This window comes from Rhinoraja longicauda, chromosome 4 (genome assembly GCF_053455715.1).
Source record: "Rhinoraja longicauda isolate Sanriku21f chromosome 4, sRhiLon1.1, whole genome shotgun sequence".
In the NCBI taxonomy this organism is placed as follows: Eukaryota; Metazoa; Chordata; class Chondrichthyes; order Rajiformes; family Arhynchobatidae; genus Rhinoraja; species Rhinoraja longicauda.
The window spans coordinates 18,153,365-18,167,084 of record NC_135956.1 but is presented as its reverse complement, the minus strand read 5'-3'; the positions used below and the strand labels follow the sequence as shown (position 1 = coordinate 18,167,084).

The following is a 13,720-nucleotide window of genomic DNA, read 5'->3' as shown; positions in this document are numbered from 1 at the left end:
TCTGAAGAAGGGTCCTGATCCGAAACGTCACCCATCCTTTTTCTTCAGAGATGTTGCCTGACCCGCTGAGTTACTCCAGCACTTTGTGTCTATCTAATCAATTGATCCAGTCTGGTGTTTCACATAAACCTAACTAATTTTCTCAGAATTTACTAGCTTGTTCTGAATCCAGATTTTGGTTCTGTTTAAATTTTAAATTACCTGATTTCAATGATACTTGTATCCAGTAATATTTTCCAGTATATTTTGGGGATACAACTTTTAATCCTCTTTAGAAATGAGAGAAAAGTTCACCAGAACGTATCTTTTCTTGATGTGGTTTCACTCTGTACATTTTTAATTGTTACCATTTTTAGATCCGACTTCATAATTCAATGCAGGTGGTGCATTTTAGGGCAGATTGTATGTATACAGTTGTTCCTTTTAAAAAGGCTGCTCTTTCCAAACCATTACTCTGAGCCACATGGTGAAAATTACATTATTTTTCTTCAATGTAGCCTCAAGATATTGATGCATATATCAAGCAAATGAAAATTGACAGAGACAAGATAATCAAATTGCCTAGGAGAACATGCTCTCTATCAAATTATTCTAGGAACAGCAGTGACATTTTAGGAAAGGTATGTTCACTATAATTAATGAACAGTTTATAAACTCTGCATTGTAGAACTTGTTCAATTAGCCGTGCAAGTAATTAAATAAATCCATTTCATTTCCTTTTGTTAGTTGGGGTCAAATTAATACCAGTATTATTGAGGAAATGCTGTTGCTTTTAATCCGTGTTCTTTTGTATTCCTCCTTTGGCGTCTTCCTCACTTTCCCCTTCTATTATCCCATTTCCTCATTGACAACAAATTAACAATGTCCAATATACCTAAAGGTAAACCAGCTTTGGATTTTCCTGGCTGTTTAACTGGAAAGACTCTGAACTATGATCCAGTTGACTTGGAAATTAAGGCCATCGTTAATTACAGGACTTATCAGTGTTTTCTTTTTCACAGGCCAGACCAAGGGATGCTTAACTATTCTGAAACTCGTCTTTTCTCACATACTCCCACTTTGCCAATGAAATATAATTTTTTTCCTCTATTTTAAACAAATATTTTAATTGTTTTCGTCACTGTGTTGGAAATCCCTCAGCAAAAAAAACTGTTTGTTTCTAATTACAGATTGCACACCTGTCAATGATAGAGGATGATGAGGTGGCCAAGGTTGTCTCTTGGCATATGGCTAGTGACATGGACTGCGTAGTTACTTTAACCACAGATGCTGCGCGATGTATCTTTGATGAAACTCAGGGTCGCCAACAAGTACTACCGCTTGATTCTATATATAGAAAAAATCTTCCAGATTTTAACAGGTATAAACTACCAATTGAAATTTCAACCCAATTGAACAACCTTGTGAAGAGACATTTATTGCAAAGTGCATTAAAACTATCAACAAACTAAATATGAACCAGAGTATGATTCAAAAACAACTTAGTGACTCATTGAATTTTAGGATAATTGCTGGGATTGATGTAGCTGTCAGAATTGATCAAGTTAAATTTCACATTTAATTTTAGTATTTAGGATTTAAATGCAAGTTCCTAATACCTGGTGTTATTGCTATACCACCTTTTGTTAAAACAAAATCTGCATTGAGTTTAACTATCATAAAATCAATTACATTCTGAAACAGCTGCAGTCTGAAAATTGTATCACACTCAATACAGAAATTTCAAATCTCTGCAAAATTTGTGTTAAACTGTTTTTTAAAAAGAGAATCAGCCTATGATTTGATTGGACATGTGCAGCACAGTTGTGTTTTTTTTGTTTGATAATCAAATCATACAGTACATGTTTTGGAGACTTATTAAGACTTGGAAATGTTAATGTCAATTTAAAATGTACATGGTAATTTAAGTGCCTGTCAACTCTGGCAGAGAGGGAAGAAATACAAAATGAAAAGTGTGCATTTTAATGGTATTTTACATTATTTTAGAAATTGTTAAACGTTTTTGAAGTATCTATATTTGCTCAGACTGACTATTTTTTAAATTGTAGACCTTTACCACACATGCGAAATGGAAAAAGCCATTTCAAGCCTGAAGGAAACCCTATATTTGCCCGGGATCTGCTTATTTTCACAGACAATGTTGAACAATGTCGAATAGGTAAAGTATATTTGTCCCAATTCTTTTAAGCGACAAGTTTAATGTTACTACAGTTTTATAACTTCATATATATCCACCATAATAACATTGTGTGTTCTCCTTTTCTGAAAAGTGTGTTACATCAATAAATGTATTTACTATTTATTGCCTTTCATATTGGTAAAAATTAGATAACTTTATCCTGGATGACTTATGCTCTTCAATGGACTCAGTTTGTTAGCTGCTCGTGTTCATGTAATGCTGTCTTAGGATATTAAAACCATCTGTTCATGATAAACCACAAATAAAATATAATAACTTGGAAGTTGAATATTTTGACTTTAAGGTATGATTGATTTTGTGATTGTTACTTTTAAACATGTAACCACTTATGTTAAAAGCTGACTTAAATTATTTTGGCATCACATTTGAAATTTCCTTGTCCCAAAAATGGTAACTACTTGACCAATTACCAGATAGTTTTGTTCCATTCACTGTCAAGTTTGCACAATAAGAGCAGGTTTCTTGGCAAGGATGCTGAATTAGTCAAGGGAAAGGACTGTCCTTCGTGCTCCAATGTTTCTGAATGTTAATCGAGTTTGAGTGATGCAAAGGCTTGCAGGATCTAGCAGATATTTAGATGCAGTAGGAGAAGGAGCAGCAAGAAAAGAGAACTAATGGCAGAGGAAAATTAAGGAGTGTGGAGGAGAAGTAAAGAGAGTGAGATAATGTGGGCGATCAAGGTAGCAGGAGCCTAGTACTTATGGTGAGGGGATTGTCCATAATCCATACTTTGTATTTTGCCTACGGAAGACATTATGAAATACCTCTTTTTTTTCTGAATTCCGCAATGTTTTTCCCTCGTGCAATTACCATGCTGTAATTGGAAATTAATATTTTAGTTTTGTGAATATGCTTCAGCAAGCATTGACATTTATGCTTAATTCTTTTGTGATCATCCTGTGGGGAAATACAATGTCACAGTAAACTTACAAATATAATTGAATAGGACTTTATAGTGTGTAAATCAGAGAGATGAACATATTCCGTATTGAATTGTTTGAAAATGGCATTTATTGAATTGTTTGAAAATGGCAATCTATTAAAATGAGAATTTGTTTTTCAGTATTTGGGATGCTTCTTGGTGATACAATTATCTTGGACAACTTAAATGCTGCGAATCAATATAGAAGAGAGGTAGGCTCTCTTCATTTGGGTTTTGAGCAGTTTTGACATTGCCTTTGCAACCTATGATGCATAGATTCATTGGTTTTCACAATACTTTCATAGATATGAAATAGAAACATTATTTTGCTTAAAACTTGTGTTAAGGGGCATGAATTATTTGTTTACATTTAATGTTTTAAATTGAAATATTACTGAGAAAATTGAACCATCCTCTTGATATAACTTTAGGTTGTGAGAATCACCCACTGCCCTACATTGCTGACGAGGGATGGCGATAGAATACGAAGCAATGGAAAGTTTGGAGGCCTTCAAAACAAGGCACCACCAATGGACAAACTGCGAGGAATGATATTTGGAGCTCCTCTGCCAAAGACTTACCATGCACTGAATTCACAAATTGGTATGTGTATAAAATAGTTTTTAATGCAAATTAAGGTTTGGGTCAAGGTAGAAATGTGCAGCAAAACAGCAGATGTGTAATAAATATAGGCGGCATTGTGGCGCAGATGGGCGGCATGGTGGCACAGCGGTACACTTGCTGCCTTACAGTGCCAGAGACCTGGGTTCGATCCTGACTATCGGTACTTGTCTATACGGAGATTGTACGTTCTCCCCGTGACGTGCGTCGGTTTTCTCCGGGATGTCCATTTTCCTCCCACACTCCAAAGACATACAGGCTTGTAGGTGTATTAGCTTGGTATAATTGTGAATCGTTCCTAGTGTGTGTAGGATTGTGCAAGTGTGTGGGGATCGCTGGTCAGCATGGAAGCGGTGGGCCGAAGGTTTCCACGCTGTATCTCTAAAAAAAATATTGCTCTTTAGTACTCCATTGTACTAACATAGCTGATTTTTTTTCCCCCCTGTTCATAAGAAGTTGGTAAGAGTTGTTGGAGAAATGCCAAACTTCCTTAGTCTTCTGAGAAAGTAATGGTGTTGGTGTGTTTTCTTGGCTTCACAGTGATAGGACCAGGTCAGATTGTTGGTTGAAGCTAGTAGTCATCTCCACTTCGGCACCATTGATGCTGACTGGGACGTGTACCTCATTTCCTGATATCAATAACTAGCTTTCATCGTCTTGTTGACATTGATGGAAAAGGTGTTTCCTTGACTTACTAAGTTCCTTCCTGTACTATATATCGTCTCCTGGGCCTCCTCCATATGTTAATTGGAGAAACAACCCCTCATATTTTGCGAGGGCAGCTTACAGCCCAGCGGTATGAATATTAATTGCTCTAACTTCAAGTAATCATTGCTTTCTCTCTCTCTGTCCCTCCTCCTCCCTAGTCGTCATACTAGTTTCATTGTCCTGTTGAGTTTCACTGTCTGTATAACTCATTATCACCTAGCCCAGAGCCAACAGTGGACCATTATGGCCTCTACTTTTTTTGATCATAGTCACTTTTTGCATATCTTTCATTCATTTGTTCTGGTTGTGTTGGTTGGGGTTGTGTAATTTGCTTATTTTACTCTTTTTATTGTTGGACTGTGGATGACTAAATTTCGTCAAAAAAACTTGTTTTTTGGATGACAAATAAAGATATCCTGAATCCTGAATATCTCTGTTTATTGCCATCTGTATCTCTCGTTTCCCTTTTTCCCCCTGACTCTCAGTCTGAAGAAGGGTCTCAACCCGAAACGTCACCTATTCCTTTTCTCCAGAGATGCTACTTGACCTCGCTGAGTTACGGCAGCATTTTGTCTCTTTCTTGTAATTGTTCAATATCCAGACCACTGCAGTGGTGTCATCTGTAAACTTAAAATCTGCTTTTGCCAGCAACATCCATATTCTGTGAAAATTAAACAAGCAGATTTGAATGATAAATGGGCATTTTTCACAGCATGCAACATTTTCCAAAAAAACCATTTTTTAAACCAACAAATCAAAGAACTACTATTTCTTTATGTTCTGTGTGATCGTTACAAGTTTTATTTCTCTTGCAGATCACATCCAACAATATCGCTCTGCTCTGATCAAGCTTAATAATGTGAATCAGGAATTGGATCTACAGTTGAAGTACATCGGTTCACCAGAAATGACCCTAAAACACAAGGAACTCAATGAGCAAGAGAAACAACTCAAGCAAATAGAAAAACAACTAGGCAAGTTCTCATGAAATATGTATCATAAGGGAGTCATACAGCTCCTCAGCCTACTCGCATATTCAGTAACCATGAATGTGCATTGGGATTGGCTGTCTTTAATGTCTGTTATTTTTAATTACTTGCTAGATTTGTACATTAGCAATAGGCATGCACTGAAAATGAAAGTTCATAATTAACTCTTTTAACAGCATGTTGGCTAGTTCAATGCAAACTAATCCTTCCAAAATATAGAAATATTAACTCATTGGTGATCAATCCCACATATTGTAATCCCTTCATATTTTGGGCAGTTACTATTTAAGTTGCATTTAACCTGAAATTTTATAGGAAAAAAAAATACTGATGCATATCAGGAGATGTCCCACTGTGGCACAATTGGGTCCCACAGTAATTTTTAGTTTCTTTATTACATTTGTTGAAACTTCATTTAAATTTAGTTATTCTCTAATTTAGTATAAGCAAATTTGCACTACCCTGTTATGCTTTGAACAACGTCAAATTTTAAGGGCAAAATATATTTTAAGACGATAATTCTAAATCTAGACATCATAATTGATACAAAGAAGCATAGATTAATCGGGTCAGTAATTTAAGTGAGTAAAGTAGACTGGAGTAACAGGATTATTTGTACTCAGATGTTACAGGAAGGTGGTACAAGAGCACGTATCTCTTCTGCAATAGTGTGGAATTGTGCAATGGGAAAAGAATGCTGTTTAGGTGGTGCTGGAGAAGTGAAGTAGTATTTTTCTCAGGGGTGGTTGCTTCATGATTTGGGAAATGGAAGAGAGGTGTTTAGTAGCATCACGGGAACCCACAGGAAAAGTAAGGGAGTAAGTAATTTAGCAGCTTTCACTATCTTGTAATATGGAAAAACACCATAGCCAATTAAGTACTTATAGTTTAGCCATTGTGGTGATAATGCATGCAAATTGCAAGTTATTGTGAACAGTAAAATTATGAAATGTGAAGTGAAAGTGGTTAAGGATATTGGCCGGAACTCTAGGGAGAGCTCCCTTGATGTTCTTTAATAAATTGCAGGGGCTTTTACCTGTGAAGGAAAATACATTGGTTTAACCCATCTTAAAAGACAATGGTACCTCTCCAATGAAAGACTTTATCTAAATGGCTCTATAGTATGACCCTGAACATCTTTCAACTGCCTTTCCAATTGTTTGAGTAGCCAAGCATATTGAACAATTCGTCCTGATTGCTGACCAGGAAATATATAAATAACTTGTCCAGCATCCTGTATAAAGTTTGGGGGGCAAAGGTTATATGGTAGAAACAATAATATCATGAACTATTAAAATTTTAAAAAAGTATATTATTTTAAATTCCATTAGAGGAATGCTGACAATCTGGCAGCAATTTTGAAATGTCAGCATTAAAGTGCCTACAGAAATCCTAGAATTGTGGTGATTCAGATTGGATTCTGCGATTGATGCGCTTTCAAATAATAGTTATTCATGTCACATTTCCCGCCTGTCTGCTTTGTCCCATCCCCATTCCCAGACCGAACAGCAATAGACTTGTCTTGATCCTCATCTTTCACCGTGCCAGCCTCTGAGACCAATACATCTTTCTTTGCCATTTATGCCAGCCCAAACATGGTCCCACCACCAAAGTCATGTGGTGATGCTGCACAGGAACAGGCTCATTGGACCACCCATCCATGCTGACCAATTTAGGATTCTGGGCTAGTCCCATTTGGCTCGTAGCTCTCTAAACCCTTCCTATCCATATATCTCTCCAAATGTCTTTTGAAATTGTAATTGTATCTGCTTCTATAGCTTCCTCTGGCTGCTCATTCCAAATGTGGACTACCCTATCAGTCAAAAGGCTGCCCAAGGTTCCTCATAAATCGATCCCTCTCACCTTGAGCTTCTGCCTTCTAGTCTTAGAATCCTACTGTGGGAAAAAAGACTGAGAGCCTTCATTTTATCCATGCCTCATTAAGCTCAGCCCACTACCTTCGAAGGATAAAAGTCCCAACCTGTCCCTATAACTTGAGTCTGTAAGTCCAGGTAACATCTTGGTGAATCTCTTCTATACTTGTTCCAACTTAATGACATCCTTCCCATAGTCAGGCAACCATGCACCTGTACTCCCAGATCTCTCAGTTCTGCAACACTCCCTAGGGCTTTACCAGGGTCTTGTCCTGGTTTTACAAACCAAAGTGCAACGCCTCACATTTGTCAAAGTTAAATTTAATTTCTCATTCCTTGGCCCAGCTTCCCAACTGATCTAGATTCTGTTGTAAGCTTAGATATTCTTCCTTACTGTCCACTCTAGTACCAAGTTTGGTATCGTCGGCATAATTATTGATAACGTTAACTATATTGATAAAAATCAGTTTCACGTTCAACTTGCACGTTAAAAATCAGTTTCAGGTGTATTCCAGAGTTGTCAATTTTTTTGGGGGTGGTTTATTGTTTAATTTTGTGTACATAACGAGCTAATTAACTCTGCCATAATTTGATTTGACATTTTGTAACACATCAAAATCACATTATTTCCATTTTTATTGTTGGTTGCTAACAAGATTTGAAATGTCACATTATTACAATCACATTTTGAAGGCATTTCTCTGACGAGTTCTGTTTGTGATATGTTAGTCTTTGAAACATGATCCTCGAACTGTCATTCTATATTGTCATTACACATTACAATAGTTAGCATTCTTTTAAGATTAATACTGCATGTGGGATGTTGATTTAAGCTTATTCTCTTGTATGTGCACAGGAATGACTCCAACAAGACCAGCCTGCAGCCCAAAACCACTGGCTTTAGATTTATCTGATGGGCAGGCTCCGAACAAAAGAATCAGAAGAGAGAGTGCAAAGAAAACCTACAGGTATTAGAAACAGGAATTAGCAGCAGGAATAGGCCATTGAACTCTTCAGGCAAGATCCATATGATCATAATTAGTCATCCACTTCAATATGTCATTCTTGCTATCTCCCTACATTCCTTGATCTCTTTAACTTAAAAAAAATTTTGGAATGACTAATGATGTAGCCTCCACCATCTCCTATGATAGAGAATTCCACAGGTTCCGGCCTCTGGGTGAGGAAATTTCTCTTGATTTCGAAGGTGGCGCAGCTGGTAGAGCTACTGCCTCACAGCACCAGAGATCCAAGTTCTATCCTGACCTTGTGTGTCTGTGTGTCGTTTGCATGTTCTCCCTGTGACCAAGTGGGTTTTCTCTGGTTTCTTCCCAAATCCCAAAGATATCCCCTCTCATTCTTCTAAACTGCAGAAAATATATACCATGCCAACTGCATGTGTCATTTCTCTTACTGGCAACACAGTGGAGCAGCAGTAGAGTTGCTGCCCTACAGTGCCAGAGACCCAGATTCAATCCTGTCTATGTGTGCTATCTATAAGGAGTTTGTACATTCTCCCTGTGACCACATGGATTTTCTCTGGCTGCACTGGTTTCCACCTACTTTCCAAGGACGTGTGGATTTGTAAGTAATTGTCTTCTGTAAATTGTCCCTAGCGTGAAGGTAGAACTAGGGTACGGGTGAATGTTGGTCGACTCAGATTTGGTGGGCCGAAGGGTTTTTTTCCACGCTGTATCTCTAAACTTAACTACACTAAACAATGTTATTTTAATAATTGTCATTCTATGTATCCCCCCCCTTCTAAGATAATTGAATTATTGCTCGAAACCTCATGAAATGACAATGGGTGACAAAACTTTTTTTATATCTTTAAACAGTGCAGAAGAATGGGTTTCAATACCTTTGAGGAAATCACAGCAGCTGCCTTCAGGATCGGGGTTAATGGAAACAAATGGAAATACTTTGTCACGGAAGAGGAAGGCCTAGAGAAAATGTAGTTGTTTTGGGGACGTATTACCTCAAAATTCCATTATTACATTCTTAAGCAGTTATGTCTTTTCAAAAAATTTCTTAAATTTCACACACAGGGAAATATATCTCATTATAGTGCCAGGAGTCAGTTAGGATTGCTTTTGAGACGAAATAATGTACATAGTGTGAAAGAAAGATTGAGCAATGTACACGTGTTCTACAAAGATTTCTATCCAACTGTCACAAATATATTAAAAAGTATGTTGGTAGATAATATGTTGATTTGTAGTTATTTAAGATGAAAAGCTTAATTTTGTACATTCAACTTTGTACTTTTTATTTTTAAACTTTTTTTCCAAACATTTATTGAACTTTGTCACAGAGCAAGAAATAAAGCCTTTTTATAATTTGATGCAATTTTTCTTAAGCATTTTCCAAAGTGAAATCTTCTTTAACCATATAGCACATACACTAGTTTCTTGAAACATTGATTATGTGAAACAAGTATCATTGCTTTCCCATTTGTTTCATCCTTGAATGTTTACCATTCTGCCCAATAGTTCATCCTTCTGTGTTATTTGTACATTTAAATGGATAAACACTCAAGTTCTTAATCTAGTTGTCAACATGTGTAATCAGTAAAACTCTTAAATGTTTTATTTTTCTCAAATTTCAAACATTTCCAAATATTTTGTCCCTATTTCCATTTTGTTTTTGCCTTGCTGTTTGTTTGATTGAATACAATCTTAGAAATTTTTATCCCATTTTTGGACCAATTTGCATGCTCAGGTGCCGTGCTTCCCCTTTCCGGACCCTTCTCCCTGGCGCATGATTATTTTTAATGAACGCCCTTTTGAAAAATTGAAGGTATCATGCATGCACTTGGTTCTCTACCCTTAGTTGGACCTGGAAATTTCAACTTCTACAATGTTTTTATACATTGAGAGGGATAATATGTTTTCATTGCTTTTAGATACTTAAGCCTTGTGCTTTGCTGTAATTGAATATGAATACACAAATTCGATAGTCAGTTTGGCTCTAAATGTAATGAAAACAAAAAAAAAACAATTTGGTGCAAGTTATCCCAAGAGTCTTTATTTATCACGTGCACTGGGTATGAACCGGAACAATGGAATTCTTGCTTGCTGCACTTTACAGGTACATTAGACGCAACGACAATAAATACACAATAAATGATCCGCTTTTCCAAGTAAGTCAGACCATGATGGTGCTGATCCCTTTCTGACTGTTTTTGTACATTATCTTTCATGTCGTACCATTTTTATGGACAACATTTTTGTGCTTCCCTGCCTTTGTTTAAAATTATCTTTCTTCTGTTTTCATGTTGCTTGTGCTAATTTTATTTCAGATATCTGTTCCCTATAACTTGGGGGGAAAAAATTCATGTCATCTTTTCAGATGGAAATAGTTGGAAATTGGAAAATTGCCACTGCACTTCAAAAGTTGACTTGTGAATTGATCAAATACTTAGATGTGGAATTGAATTTTAGTGATGGGGAAGAGCTTGCCCTTTTATATTTAACAACCAGTTGTGGCATGGTCATACTTTTATTCTGATTTTAAAATGTGCAATAGAATTCTAGGGCTACAAAATACAGAAAATGATGTCACACTTGATATAACTGCAAACATCCCATGTCAATTAATGTAAGTTCCTGTCTTGATTAGTGTTGTATTTTAATTGGGACATTTAAATATTTCAATTTTGAGTTTACTGAATTTAAACAAAAACATTTTGTCCATGTGTTCAGCTTCTTGCAAGTAACTTCTCAATGATCAATTGTCAGAAAAGGATACACAGAATATCTAAATGTATGGAGATCCAAAGAATTGGAGAAGGTGGATTCTTGAGGAAAACACAAAGTGCCGGAGGAACTCAGCGGGTCAGGCAGTCTCTGGAGAGGAAATGGACAGGTGACGTTTCTAGTCGGGATGCTTCCACCCGAAGTGTCGCCTGTTCATTCTCTCCATTTGCTGAGTTTCTAGCATGTTGTGTTTTTATCTAAATGTACGGTCAGGTTCCACAAGCATGACAGATTACATTATATCAAAAGGTTTGCCTAAATACAGTGTTCTAGATTGTATTTGGGCATTTTATTTCATATAATAGTTCCAAAATGTTAGAGATTATTTGAGAGGAGGGATGTTTAAAATGTGCTTGCATGGGAGGCTACCATTTGGCCCATTAAATCTGACATAAGTAATGTAGGAGATAAGTCACCAAACCAACACAAGAGGCCGCTTAACCCATCGAGTTCATGTCAGTCCCAGCAGTGCAATCCCATTAGTTCCACTTACCCCTCTTATTTTCCCGTTACCCTGCAATTCAGTCTCTCACTGGACCATCCACTCCACCTTGCTACTTTTTGACATTTATCTATATTGAGGGATGATTCACACAATAGCCACTGAACCAATTAGCACATCTTGGGGATGTGGGAGAAAATCCTGCAGAAATAAAAGTAACAAAAGGAAGACTGCAAACTACACAGACAGAGGTCAGGGTGTATCATGGGTTTGGGGAACTAAGAAACGTCTTTCTACATCATTGAAGTGGTAAAGGAGTATGCTGATTGTTGAGTTAAAGGTGCGGCAGGGAACTGAAGTCCTGGAGCTCTTTGCAGGAAGCCGACAGCACATTTCACAGACATGCATTATAAGGCAGAAAATGCTGTGACAGATCTTGGAGGTATCCTCGATAGCAGAAGGTAAGACATGTTAATAAAGCCTCTATGTCTGATGGTGGAGAATATATAATTTTTTTCATGTAGATAACAAGTTTTGCAATGCGTGTCAATCTAGGGCACCCTGCTGGGCTTGGTCTCCCTTACCATGTCATTGTTCTTCTTGTGCTAGATCATTTGCCACAATTGTTGACAATGCTTAGCGTTCGTAGAGCTGTACTACATCAGATCAGGCTCCTTCAGCTCACCTTGTCCATGCCGGCCTAGTTGGCACATTTGCTAGGCACATTTGCCTACATTTGGCCCACAGTTCTCCTTCCTATCCATATATCTGTCCAAATGTCTTTCAGAGGTCATAATTGTATCCATTTTTATAGCTTCCTCTGGCAGCTCATTCCAGATGTGTGCCACCATCTAAGTGCAAATGTTTTCCCCGAGGTCATGCATAAATATCTCCCCACTCACCTTAAGCCTATGCCCTCTAGTTTTACAATCCTCTACTCTAGGAAAAGGACTGAGTGTTCACTTTACCCATGCCCTTCTAGGGTCAACCCATCAGCCTCCACTACAAAGAAAAAAGTTCCAGCATATCCCACCTCTCCCTGTAATTCAAGCCTGCTAGCCAAGTTACCTTGGCTATGGTGAATTTCTGCACCTTTTCCAACAGTAGCCTTAGATGAACCAGGATGTCAGCAATCTTCTGAGGACCAGATCGTAGGCATTCAAATCTGGCAACCCAATAAAATAAAATGCATGAAGCAAGTGAGCAAAAATTCCGAGCCTCCCTCATGATTCCTGCAGGCAAATTGTGACCAGCCAGCAAGGATTAAATTTTGGAAAATTTGAGCAAAGCTTTTAGTGGCGTAAATCCACACCATTAACTTCTGTTCAGACGACCACTAATGGGAGAGGTCATTGAGTGCAATAGTGGGCAGCAGAATACTGTAATAAATAGCCAATTCAATGATTAGATCTTTAGGGTGATTGTCCTTGGCATGTGTGTCATCTCTAGAATGGCATCTGTGCTAATGATATACAAAATACTGCAAGATGTAAAAGATCCTAGGAAACTTGGTCCCTGTTTTTTATACCCCAGAAAGGCTGAAAGGTCTTTAGCTAGCATTGCAATTTAACCAGAAGGGTGTGATAGGGTAGTGATAATGCAGCATAAAATGCTCACAATATTTAATTTGATTGAAACTCTAAAAAAGCATTTCTATCCACTATGCATTCTAGCGTTAATAGTACCCATGATGCCCTACATTAGTACAGCCTTGGGGAACCAATACCTCATGACCTATGAATGGAATTTATCATTTATATTTTACATTAACCTGCATGAAAACTTGGTAAACCTCAAATACTGCTTATATAATTAACTGGCATATATCTTAAGTTAACTGGCATATATCTTAAATTCAATTCAAAATTGAATTGCTGCCCACTTGCCTTAACAAAAAAATCGTAATACTGAACAAGCATCTTCCATTTCATTGTTTCTAAAAGCAAGTTATTTCGTTGAAATAGACAATAGACAATAGACAATAGGTGCAGGAGTAGGCCATTCAGCCCTTCGAGCCAGCACCGCCATTCAATGCGATCATGGCTGATCACTCTCAATCAGTACCCCGTTCCTGCCTTCTCCCCATACCCCTCACTCCGCTATCCTTAAGAGCTCTATCCAGCTCTCTCTTGAAAGCATCCAACGAACTGGCCTCCACTGCCTTCTGAGGCAGAGAATTCCAAACCTTCACCACTCTCTGACTGAA

At 37.5% G+C, this 13,720-nt stretch overlaps 1 protein-coding gene across 1 annotated transcript in view; it reads left to right on the top strand.

Annotated features, from left to right (window-relative positions):
* Positions 1 to 9,639, top strand: part of smchd1 (structural maintenance of chromosomes flexible hinge domain containing 1) — a 109,863-nt gene extending 100,224 nt beyond the window's left edge. The window contains exons 41-48 of the mRNA XM_078397283.1: positions 498 to 620; positions 1,170 to 1,360; positions 2,049 to 2,158; positions 3,264 to 3,334; positions 3,554 to 3,725; positions 5,267 to 5,425; positions 8,171 to 8,282; positions 9,153 to 9,639. Coding sequence (XP_078253409.1) covers positions 498 to 620; positions 1,170 to 1,360; positions 2,049 to 2,158; positions 3,264 to 3,334; positions 3,554 to 3,725; positions 5,267 to 5,425; positions 8,171 to 8,282; positions 9,153 to 9,261 — 1,047 coding nt within the window. The 3' untranslated portion in view covers positions 9,262 to 9,639. The remainder of the gene's footprint in view (positions 1 to 497; positions 621 to 1,169; positions 1,361 to 2,048; positions 2,159 to 3,263; positions 3,335 to 3,553; positions 3,726 to 5,266; positions 5,426 to 8,170; positions 8,283 to 9,152) is intronic.
* Positions 9,640 to 13,720: the final 4,081 nt, after the last annotated feature.